Genomic DNA, 12,671 nt, shown 5'->3' on the forward strand with positions numbered 1-12,671 from the left:
AAACTGTCCCTGTGCAGAACTGTCACAGCAGTGGCCATAATCAAAATACAGGAACAAAACTGACCACCGACTGAACGTCTCTGCTTCAATCTGTGAGTGTGATGGACATCATCTAGGCCTAATGCGCTCTCTATTGGCCAGATTGTGGCTAATTCCTGTTGCAAGTGGGAGAATCTCCGTGGGGAAAAGGCTACTTAAGCTATAATCCAAAATGACAAAATGGTGGCCTGTGTGATGTGGAAAATAGACTTTTCTGGACTATTTACCTGTAATAGAAACACAGAAAGTAGTAACAGATTAGGCTTGGTTACACTTTTCACTTCCCATTTTCAAAGCTTTTCAACTATCTGTTTGGCTTGTTGGTTAGCGTAGATACAATATTTGGACGTAAATGTTATTTTCTCCCCCCTAGTTCCTGGACCATCTGCTGACTGGCATTGAGGACATCTGTGGACACTATGGCCATCACCACTGGAAAGACAAGTACGTAGCAAAGGATGGACTTACAGCGCTTGTCACCGTGACACTTTATCTATTTTTTTCACTTTTGATGACCTCTTCTTAGGTTTGATGACCTCTTCTTAGGTTGAAGATCCTTAACGTGACAACTTTCTATTACACAGTTCAGTCATCTCAGTTTGTAGTCTATTTCCCTTCTGTTTGACTTGAACAAAGATCCCAAGGCTATCTCCGTAACGTGGCGGTGAAGCTGCGATCCACCAGGCGTAGTAGCAGCTAGCACCTTAAGTGGATTATCTTTCAGAACAGATGGTTGTCCTTCAATGAAACCGTCCTGAACCCAATAATGTGATGGGGATCATAAAGCATCGCCATACCTAACCGAGTGAACCTCAGTCGTTTTGTGCGTTTTCCTTCCCTGTGCAGTATTTACCCACAACAGTATTACGTTTGAACAGCCTTGGGCGTTTTATGTGGCAGTTACTCTCTCAAGAGAACCACGTGTAAGATTTGTTCAGACATCTCTGTAAGCCGATTTTTTTTTTTTAATCACCCGACAGTTGTCATATTTCACCTTCAGATCCAGTTTCCAAACAGACTTTAGAGCTTTGAGATAACACAATGTCGAACTGGAGCGATCTCTGGTGTAGAGTCCCTCCTCGGTTTAGAGCATTATGATGAAAACACTGGGCTCATCCTACAGCGGTCCGTTTTCACAGTGTGTGTTCCTGCCAGTGACAACACTGTCTCCAATGTTGTGTGTGTGTGTGTGGGTGTGTGTGTGTGTGTGTGCTCTACTCATATTCAAGAGCTTTTCATCAATTCACCTTTGTAAGGTTTTAATGAGGCTGGTAATGGCTGTGTAATATAGAGGGGCAAGACATGGAGGCAATGGAATAAAAGGGCTCGAAGGATGACTTGTTTTCTTGTCTCTCTCGATCTCTCCCTCTCTCCCCTTCAGGCTAAACCGCTTCAACAAGAAGTACATAAAGAAGTGCCTGATAGCGGGCGAGCGCTACAAGGAGCCGCAGCTCATCGCCTTCTACCACAAGATGGAGTTCAAGCAGGCCATCGAGCTGGTGGAGAGCGGCGGGGGCGTCAAGCTGCCCTCCGCCATGCCCTCGCAGGTCTCCATGCAGTGAGTGCTCCACCCTCTCTCCCTCTCCAGCTCCTTTTAGCTCACCAGCTCCACACTTGATAGCCATTTCCACATTGTTGCGTTAGCCTACATCCGCGCAAGCCTATGTGTGTGTCGAGCGCCAGAGAGGTTTGAAAGTCAAGAGGCTGAACTAGCAATTACTTCCTGTAAATAACTGGTATGGGAGAAAGTGCCTGAAATCTTTCTCGTGGGTGTTACAGGAAGTAATTTCTAAGTGAGTTAGAGCTTGGTAGTGGCCAGAAACAAGCATAGTTATCCGCAGAGCCGCAGTCGACATGTTTCTTGATTTTCTCCATCCTCTCTCCCAGGAACATCCAGCCCAAGAAGCTGCCGCCCGCTGTAGCAGAGCGGGCCCTGCCTCAGTTCACCAAGGGCCGTGAGGAGGAGATCAGGAAGATCCTCAGGAGTAACCTGCAGAAGACCCGCCAGAGGGTGAGCGCTGATTATAGGATCAGATTTCCCCTCTGCTAATCTGAGGGGTAACATTAGGAGGGCAACTGCAAAGCTGATCCGAGATCTGTTTTGTTTTTTTGCGATTTGGGGTTTGCTCTCAGCTAGTAATGTAGGAATTCAGATGCTCACTCTGTTTGTAAAGAGAGAAGACAATTTTACATAATATAATATATGCCATTTAGCAGACGATTTTTATCCATAGCGTCTCAGTCATGCTTGCATACATTTTACATACATCACATTGCTTTGTTTGCCATTTCCTCATTAGTATTGTCAAACGTTAAATCTCTTAAGATTATAGTACTAAAGTAGTCATAAGCCTGCATCATCATGAATACAAGTGTGCATTGTTGCTGTGTGGTCCTAGCTTAGACCTCCCTGTCCCGTGGTGTGAGTTGAATGAATGTGTTTTGTCTCTCCTTCCTCCAAGCTGCGCTCCTACAACAGATCCACTCTGGTGCCTGAAAAGTGTATTATTATTATTATTATTATTATTATTGTGTGATCCTAGCTCTATCTTATTCCTGTCCCATAGTGTGTGTTGTGTGTGTCGTCTCTCCCTCCAGCTGCGCTCCTACAACCGACACACTCTCATGGCCGATCCTTTCGAGGATGGATGGAATGACTTCCTCCTGAAGAAGCAGAGGATGATCGAGCTAGAGAAGAAGGTAAGACTAGCAGACTCTCCTAGCCTGGTTAAACCAGATTGAACGCTGCGTTCACCATTGTTGTGCTCACTTAGTCTGGAATTCCACTAATTCAGTTCAATAAAACTATATTTATCCCCTCAAGGGCAAAAGATACATAAATAGACGGATACATGGGATCCTCCCAAAAGTAACCGGTCCAAACAGCCTATTCTCTGAAAGAGGGTGGATTAAGGATGGAAGCCCACGTGGCCAAACTCTGCACTTTGGATTTGGTCAAAACATTTATTCTACTGGATGAAACAATGAAATGTAGCAAAATAAGTTTTGGAAGCCATGCTAAGACTCCCCCAGACATAGAGAGAACTTCAACAGACAACCAGACACAAAGTTCTCTCATTACTCACAGTTCTAAACTTTTTTTTAAACAATCGCATTAATTTAGCCTAACTATTATGGATTTAGTCAAAGTGTTCCATAAATTGCCCCCCCCTCCACTCAATTAATTTGCCTGACACAATCAGTTCCTGATTAATTTATGCAGCTTTGTGGCCCGAAGGCCAACTTGCATTTAATCAGTCTTTAATTATGTAATGAAAATGGAAGTAACATCTTGATTAAATAGAACTGTTTGATTAAAAAGGACACTGTAGACTGAGGACTCTGCAGATACTAGCAGAATTGTTTATTTGGAAATGAAGTAACATTTTAACTGAATATAACTTTTTAAAAGGACACTGTAGAGTGGAGGAAAACGCTGATCCCAACAGACCAGTAAACACAATTTACTGACCTGTCAAACTTTAATCGCACTTTTGTATTCAAGATGTGTTTTGGTTGGGCTTTATGATATTGGCCTATCTAGTGTTTGGAAGTATTGCTGTAATGCATTGATTTCTGTATTGCTGACCTCACTAAAAGAATTTCCATTAAAATGGACAATAAAGTATCCTATTGTATCGTAAATAATATGGCTGTATGGCACTATGCTTTAATCTAAAGTGACTGGCAATCGCCGACAATTCATATACAGTATTCACTACGTGTGTCTGATGCGGGAATCGAACCCACAACCCTTGTATATTGAAAGGGTTGCTTGTGTGTGCCTGTGAACAGATGACAGAGATGAGTAACTACCTCACAGTCCCTGCCGCACCTCCCGACTCCCCCACCATGTGCAGAGCCAGACTGGCCTCAGGTGAGTCCATCCTACACCCACATCACACCCTGGCGCTCCCTTTTTTTAGACTATCGTGCCAACCCATCCCATTACTGGTCTGGCGCTGATATTTCTTTTCAAATGGTCCTTTCCAGCATGGTTCCAGGAACTATGGTGGTTGTGTAACCAGGCTGGCTTGGCTCGGTAGTGTGAATCAACACTTGCTGTAAGGTTGCTTTTGAAGCAACAGGAAAGATGATGGAAACAGACTTGTTCCATCGCAGACCTTTTGGGCACCTTTGCACTTTCGACTCAAAAAATATATTTAAGTGATAAAGGAATGCATTTGGCCCATACAGGAATGCATGTAGTATACTTAGTTTGGCCAGATTGCTACAGTTTATAACGTTTAAATGGCGGCCAGTGATTCTATCTACAGAATGTAATTACATTACTCTGTTATACAGTAGGCTGCTCCACCTTTTATTGTATTTCTACTGGAGATATGTTTACATGTGTAAGTTGGCATGTAAACAGCTTGGTTTTATTTTAGACAGTGATTTCAAAGCTGAGAAGGGAGGGGCCAAAGTCATTCCAGGTATGTAGTACAGTTCTAGTGAGTGTAGAAGGTGATGGGCTGTGGCGGCCAATAGCCTCGGCTACAAACTTACTGTATACACATGTAACTGTTGCTTGCTTCCGTTTGTAAATGCAATATGCATAATTCTAGCGTGCATTTTTCATGTGGTTGACATGATCAGGTTACGGAATGATCCAGCACCACAGCTGTGGTGTAATTGTTAGTGTTTGATTGTGTATATAAAAAGAGTGTAATGTGAGTGATTTTGTGACTTTGTGAATGTGTATTGTATATCTATTTTTGTTCGGGAAACAGTTTAAGTATTTGCTCTAGTCAGGGTTGGCCAATCCTAGTCGTAGAGAGGCACAGTGTGGGAGCTGCTGTTCTAGGCCAGCTCAGCACTAGCACACCTGCTTTTACTAAACAAGCCATGCCATGACACTGTGGAATGTTCAGAAATACAGATATATGGAACAAACATACACCTGACGTGTAGAAAAGGAATCAGGTAAGCTCTATTCATGACATTTCTATCTGCGACGTTACACAGCATTTGCCTACTCAACGTGCCCTTTGGTTGGCCTCCCCTGTTTTGGAGTAATGTACAGTACGCTAACCCTTTCCTTGCCTGCCCCGCGCAGACCCCAACGCCTTCTACAACATCAAGGCGTCTTCAGACGGTGTCCCCACCATCCAGGTGGACCTAGCCTCCCCCCAGTCCCCGGACTCTGTCAACATGCTGAACGAGTTCTCCAAGCGGGGTGCCACGGACCAGGGCCTGGGTCAGAGGGAGGGGGCCGACCGGGATGAGGACCAAGGCCTGATGATGAAGCCGTCCTCGGGCGGAAAAGAGGAGAAGGGAGAGGAAGAGGGGGACAACAAGAACCCAGGGCTGATGAGGTGTCTGAGTGACCCGGGCCCTAGTAATGAGGATGAGGAGGATGAACCATTCCTTCCCTAAAAAAAACAACTAGCTCCTCCCATTGTGAGGAATAGGGAGCGGTGTGGTTGCAGCAGCTCCTCTCCCTGAGCGGGACACTACAGGGGAAAGGTCCACCTCCTCTCACTCCACCACCACCTCATTTGAGTTTGCTATCCCATTGGTTGAGGAACCAATGAAGCCAAAACTGTTAAGAAAGGACTTAGGACATAACTTGTTTTATGAACCAAAAGAGAAAAGGAGACTATAGCCATCTATAGCCATCTTTTTTCAATAGTTGTCATTGCTCTTTTTTCATTTTTTTAAGTGATAGGAAGGCAGTCGCCGCCTTGGGTGATCTTGGGTTTGGTGGGAATTAGCCCGAGAGACGGGGGAACATAATTATGCGTTACCAAAGGTTTGGATTGGTGACAAAGTTCCACATTTGTTTTCATAACCTTTACGATCGTTCTTCTACTTTTAAGAAAAGTCAGACACTTAGAGTAAACCCCTTTTCACTAGGTGCATTTTTATCACACAATTAACCACTTAACTGCTTCTTTTGAATTTCAGGGTTAATATGAGACTGTTGTTTATGTGGTTGTCTTTTGTCATCGTTTGTCATTCAGCTGGTCAGGGTTTTACTTGGTGTTGTACACAGGATGTACTCCACGCTGGATGTAATGTTTTCACTGTGCTAAACTCGATGGACCTCTTTCTTCAAGGTCTCGCCTATGGAGACCCTAAAGCTAAGGAATGTGCCAAGCGCAGACTTGGATTTGTTGATATGCAAACCCTGGCATCGCCGCTTCAAGCATCGCCTCTCTATTTGAATCGAACGTACAACATCGGCAGCGTCGCATGCTGTGCAGTATAAGCTCTATTTACATAAAAGAAGGATTGTGATGCAACACCAAGAGATGTGTTGATCTTGAATGGACTTAACTCCCCTATATAAGCCGATCCCTAAAATCACACCAAATACTGTTATCCTCCTGACACCCAGCCAAAAAAGATTTTGGAATGTCTTCATTTTGTGTTTTGAGTTAAAATAATTTACAAAGACAAATTTGTTTTGCGCTGTAGTGGACATAAAGAAACGGTTGATAGTAAATATTAAAAATGTATATTACAGTAGGTAAACATAGTTGTCACATCCTGATGTCCTCTACAAAGGACATTTTATAAATGTGAAAAAAGGATTACACTGCTCTGATAACTCACCAAATTATTTCTAAGTTATTTACTAGAAGAAATTTGATTATCAAACTCACAAAAATGTTATTACACCAATACACACACTTATCTTCTTACCACAACATATGCTAATTGTGTTGGCAGCCATTTTGAAAATCCAGGAAGAGAAAGTTATCCAGGTCACACCCCCACTCATGTGATATCACTGAAAACCCCAGAATGTCCTCTCAGGTACAACGGGACTTAATACAGTGGCATGTCAAAGAGAGTGTACAAAAATGAATTGGTGGGTCTCAGGATGATATGTTCCCTTTAAGAAAATGCTCTAGTATGGGCCATTTCAGAACCATTTTGTGGTGTTTTCTCCATATTCTCTTGCCGGTAGTCGCATCTTACAATTCATCTTACATCTTATGGGTTTGATCTGTTCTTTACTCTCTTGCACCTTATTTACATCAACTGCTTTGACATTTTCAAAAGACCTTGTTGCCAGTTTAACTTTCCCCATTGGTTTTTAGCACTCCCCTTTTGAAAATCTAGTGACATTTTGGGTTTTAGGCATCACTGTAAAGGATATGAGGTGTGAGGGGACTATGGATCTTTATCGTCTAACCACCTCAATGGGCCAAGAATATATAATTCATTTAACCTTTTATTTATCCAGGTGAGTCAATTAAAAACGAATTCTTACACTCTGACTACACCGGCTGTGCATGCGTCCACCATCGCGCGTATGTCGAGTTTGTCGATCCACACCAGACATGACACGCGGGTTAAAATATAAAAAACAACTATGTTCATTTGGGGCAAGTCGAAACACACATGGAACATTTAGCCAGCTAGCTCTTGCTAGGTAGTTTGTCCTAGGAGATGGACCATTGGGTTGTAATTGTACCTGACATGCATATTGTCCTTTTATTAGCTGGTTCTTTGTATAATTTTTGACCCGGTGTGTTTCTCTACTCCGACGTTTAATCCATCGATTAAAAAGGGAAACCTAGTTTGTTATCTTTAGTGAATCTCTCCTCGTTTTGTGTCTCAAGCTTTCGCGTGGGTTTGTATCTTCCTGATATCCAATAAGGAGGGGACTTGCAGCGCAACTCTAATAGAACAAAGTTGTATTTTAGCACTTGGCTACGCAGACCCTTCGTCACACGAGTGAGCACCACATGGCCGGTGAGGTTTCCATGTTATTTATCATGATGGCCTGGAGATACAGGCATGAGGACATAGGCAAAACTAGCTATTCAATGCATTATATTGGTGTAAAATGTGCATAGCGATTATATTGATTATAACCATTTTAATCGAACGATGCCCTTTAAAGCAAATGCCATGCTGTAATGTCGACGCAAACGAAGAGGTCATCGCTCCTCTGCTAACATTGAGGTCTATAACCATCACGGGCAGTGCGCTAGCTAGTTGTAAGCAAATTCACATCCGAATGCAAGAGCCAACACCTATTCTGCTCGCACAACAGTGTAAAGCTAATCTAGGGTTTGTGTAAGACAATGAAAACCTTGACATGTACAGTATATGCTTGTATTATGTATACAGTACATTGCTTCTCTTTTCTACACAAAGCCATACGATCAATAGGAACAATTGAGTAATTTATTTCAAAAGACCGTTAGCTATATGGTCAATGTGATTACTGTTGCCCCTCAACCCACCTACTGTATAACCATCTTAGATTTGTAGCATGAGTGACAACTTTAGCTGGAGTCTGTCTCAACTAGAGAAGCCTAAGATGTCCAAGACCGTGGCCTAGTTTGCTGATTGTCACCTTCCTCTCTGACCTCCGTGTGCTGTCACTTTACGCCCAGAAAGAGAGAGAGTCTCGTTACAGCTGAGGAGAGAAGGGAGGTGAGAGAGGGGTCTCGTTACAGCTTAGGGGAGGAGAGCGAGAGGGAGGAAGAGGTGCACGGTGGTTACTGAGGTTACAGTAGAGAGGGGAACATGAGGACGGTGTGACGACGTAATGGCGTGCTTCTAAGAAACTGTGGCCACTCGCGCACATAAAGTACTACATTGTGTGTGTGTGTGGGTGGTGTTCTCCTTTCATGTTCCCATTCCCTCACATGGGCATTGCAGTGGCGGGTACTTGTAGGTTGAGTCCAGGAAAGTAAAATATATCAAGCGTCTCACTTTCTTTACTGAAACCAAATTGAATGATGTGTTGAAATGTCAAGGACAGGCTGCTTCGGCTGTGAGAGTAGACGAGGACAAAGTCTTATTGATCAGAGAGGGGATTAAAATGAAGCTTTACGGAATGATTGACATTTGATACTTCCCTGGCAGATATTTCTCTCCATTGTATTGTTATTTAAACAACACCAGAAATCTAGTATAGTATGAACATGACATTTACAAGGTTTCTGAAACGGGTTATGTAAGGGCAGCCATAGAAAGTCAACTTTAGCTTGGAAACTAGCCCTGGAAACTGTTTCTAAAAATTTGCCTTAGTGCTAGTGGAAGAGCAGTTTACTTCGAAGCTTTCCCATCGCACTTTTATTTGGCCACCACTTAAAGACCGTCAATGGTTTCCTGCTGGAAAGGAGGAACTACTGTTATTGTTAGTGTTCAGAAGACCGATCTTTAAATTTATACTTAACAAAAATATAAATGCCACTTGCAACAATTTCAAAGATTTTACAGAGTTACAGTTCACATGAGGAAATCAGTCAATTGAAATCAATTCATTAGGCCCTAATCTATGGATTTCAAATGACTGGGAATACAGATATGCATCTGTTGGTCACAGATAACTAAAAAAAAAATGGTCCTCACGATGGGCCTCAGGAATTTGTCACCGTATTTTTGAGCATTCAAATTGCCATTGATAAAATGCAATTGTGTTCGTTGTCCGTAGCTTATGCCTGCCCATATCATAACCCCACCAACACCATGGGACACTGTTAACAACATTGACGTCAGCAAACCACTCGCCCACACAACACCCTACATATGATGTGTGGTTGTGAGGCTGGTTGGACGTACTGTGAGAAATTCTCTAAAACGACATTGGAGGTGGGTTATGGTAGAGAAATGAACATTCAATTCACTGGCAAAAGCTCTGGTGGACATTCCTGCAAGTCAGCATGACAATTGCACACTCCCTCAACTTGAGACATCTGTGGCATTGTGCAGTTTTGTCACACAACACCTTTTAGAGTGGCCTTTTATTGTCCCCAGCACAAGGTGCACTTGTGTAATGATCATGCTGTTTAATCACCTTCTGGATATGCCACACCTGTCAGGTGGATGGATTATCTTGGCAAAGGAGAAGTGCTCACTAAAAGGGATGTAAACTAATTTGTGCACAAAATCTTTGGCAAAATAACATGTTTTGTGCGTATATAACATTTCTGGGATCTTTTATTTCAGCTCAAGACTTTAAACCAACACTTTACATGTTGCGTTTATATTTTTGTTCAGTGTAGTTGCCCAGTACATGTAGGCTATCTTAAAATCAAATTCAGGGTGTTTCTCACCAACCATATTGTGCACCAATGGTTTAAACACAGATTTTCCCATCCAAATCGTTTTTGTATCGAAGCAAGCCCTGGTTGGTGTCTGAAAATCGTCCAGTGTGTTTGTAACACTCTCGGCATCGTTGTGTTTTCGTTCCTTGCAGACAACTAAATCTCAAGCCATACAACCACTCTAGGGACTTTAATATTAATTTGTGAATGACAATGCTATGTCTATCACGTTGCAGCAGCCTTTTGTTTAATACTTCCTGTAGGGAAGGAGGGTGAAGTGGCTTCAATGTCTTGCTTCACTCATTTCCTTAATTGTTCAAATGCAAATGGATTTTTGTTTCCTTTCTCAGCTCCACGCTGAATAATTTTTCGCATTTAATGGATTGTTGAAGCTATGTCTGTATAAATTCTCTGGCCTCGTTTGGAAGTGGGTTCATGGAATCGCAAGGAGGAGGGTATTTGTTACCCAGGACTAAGTTTGGCCATGCTTGTGGTTCTGTCTGCGTTATGCGTGCTTTACATGTGTTTATTTACATTTGTATAATTGCTGCTACATGTGATTTTACCATTCGGTTCACATGCTTTATTTGGGTTCCTTTGCATTGTATTTCTTCATGTGTTCTACGATGTGTTGCGATGTGCTTCATTTGGTTCATATGCTTTATATTGCTTCGAGTACTTTATATTCGGTTCACATGCTTTATTTGGTTTCATACACTTTTTACATTGGCTCCATGTGCTTTATATTGCTTCATGTGCTTGACATGGGTCTATGTGCTTTTTAAAGTCACTCCATCTTATGGTTGGCTGCCTTACTGGAACCGAACCAGACTGACATTAGAGACCAAACGCTTCTTTCATCCAAACGAGTGTCGTTACAAAGTGATTGTTCTCCTTACATTGATAGGTGGGAGCAGTAGATCATGGGTATAAAATCAACCTTGATAGGACTATGATGGTTGACAATCTGTCAGAGGGTCATGTTTATTATGGCCTGACCCGTTACTGGCCGTAGTGGAAAAGAGCTTTCTTGTTTTCTTTTCTCCTGCTGAGACTCGACAGGTGGTTGGACTTGAATAATTATTCCACAGTCATCATTTGCATATGTCCAAAGGGATTTGATTGTCTAAAAAAACAACTTCTCAGAGTGATCTCACTCCTGAAGTGCACATGTGACACATGATATAACATCTTGATTAAACATACTGCAGCCTGGTACATTTATAAGCGATGAACAATGTATGTAGACTTCCTTTCCTTACCCCTGAGTCTTTAACAATTTGCCACGCCATATTGATAAAAGCACTTTAACCGATACCTTTAACTCAAAACACTCACGTTAAAGCAAGAGCAATAAGTACGGGTATTTTGGTCACACAGGCTTTGCATGGCTAGTGTAACACAGGGGATGTATGTGTGGTATACTAGTTTACGGTAAGGTCAGGTGCGAATTTGGATCCGTCTATGCCACATGCAAGACAGAGAAGCAGGGAAGCAGTCTAAGTTTGACTTAAATCTGACTAGGATGAATGCTTTTCTTCATGAATTCCCTTTGCTCTGCTACAGATGCGTCCACAGCATGGCGATTGTATTGCCCACCAGCCACTCATCTGTTTGTTTGTTTACCTAGATCTCTTGTTTTCTGTGTTAATGTCGGCTAATTGATCTCCAGTGATTTGCAATGTGTACTTCGCAATAATACAAATGTTTTATTTTCTATACAAGTGAATTCAAATCTATAAGTCAATATGTTATATAAATATATAATGTTACTGTAAAACATGAAACTGTATGATAAATGACACTAGTGACAACTGTGCACTGTATTGTTGGTTAGCCTAGCTTAAGCATTCCAAACCTTGGATTACGAAAACAAACTAATGCAGTAATGTTGAAATGAAACAATATACCAAATTAAAGTTGTAATTTATCAAAATAAATGTTTCTCTGATGCAATGTTTCTTTCTGCAACACAATTACTACTGATTCTCCAGTAAAAGTAGGCCTAATTTGCTTCAAAGGTCAGCTATAAAGAAAAAGGGCTGGGATTCAATGCAAGAGGTGTTAAAGCGTGCAGCAATATACAGCCAACAATGACTTTTTAAAGTCCTTTCCATAACATTTGCGGAGATCACATTTATGGTAAACGCGGCCCATTTCCTCTCAAGCGTAAATTGCGGACTAAAGTTGTTGTAGTGTGCAGCGACATGACGCGCCTTGCACTGAGTCCCGGCCAACTTACTCTACAACTACAGTACCAGTCAAAAGTTTGGACACACCTACTCATTCAATGTTTTTTCCTTATTTTTAAATAATAGGGAGAGTAGCAACAGTGCTGAACTTTCTCCATTTGTAGACAATTTGTCTTACCATGGACTGATGAACATCAAGGCTTTTAGAGATACTTTTGTAACCCTTTCCAGCTTTATGGAAGTGCAACAATTCTTAATCTTAGGTCTTCTGATATCTCTTTTGTTTGAGGCATGGTTCACATTACGCAATGCTTCTTGTGAATTGCAAACTCAAATTTTGTGAGTTTTTTTATAAGGCAAGGCAGCTCTAACCAACATCTCCAATCTCGTCTCATTGATTGTACTCCAGATTAGCTGACTC

The 12,671-nt window shown here is 42.0% G+C and overlaps 1 protein-coding gene across 2 annotated transcripts in view; it reads left to right on the forward strand.

The window, feature by feature from the left end:
• LOC129838099 (Na(+)/H(+) exchanger beta-like) overlaps positions 1 to 11,998 on the forward strand; it is a 48,481-nt gene extending 36,483 nt beyond the window's left edge. Inside the window, exons 7-12 of one of the 2 annotated variants that reach the window (XM_055904819.1) lie at positions 413 to 483; positions 1,421 to 1,597; positions 1,927 to 2,050; positions 2,638 to 2,739; positions 3,835 to 3,916; positions 5,099 to 11,998. In XM_055904819.1, the coding sequence (XP_055760794.1) occupies positions 413 to 483; positions 1,421 to 1,597; positions 1,927 to 2,050; positions 2,638 to 2,739; positions 3,835 to 3,916; positions 5,099 to 5,418 (876 nt within the window). In that variant the 3' untranslated portion in view covers positions 5,419 to 11,998. Of the gene's footprint in view, positions 1 to 412; positions 484 to 1,420; positions 1,598 to 1,926; positions 2,051 to 2,501; positions 2,592 to 2,637; positions 2,740 to 3,834; positions 3,917 to 5,098 lie in introns of those variants that run through there. The other variant, XM_055904820.1, reaches the window with a different exon arrangement.
• The last annotated feature ends 673 nt before the right edge of the window (positions 11,999 to 12,671 follow it).

The sequence above is a fragment of the Salvelinus fontinalis genome, chromosome 38 (genome assembly GCF_029448725.1).
Source record: "Salvelinus fontinalis isolate EN_2023a chromosome 38, ASM2944872v1, whole genome shotgun sequence".
Taxonomy (NCBI): Eukaryota; Metazoa; Chordata; class Actinopteri; order Salmoniformes; family Salmonidae; genus Salvelinus; species Salvelinus fontinalis.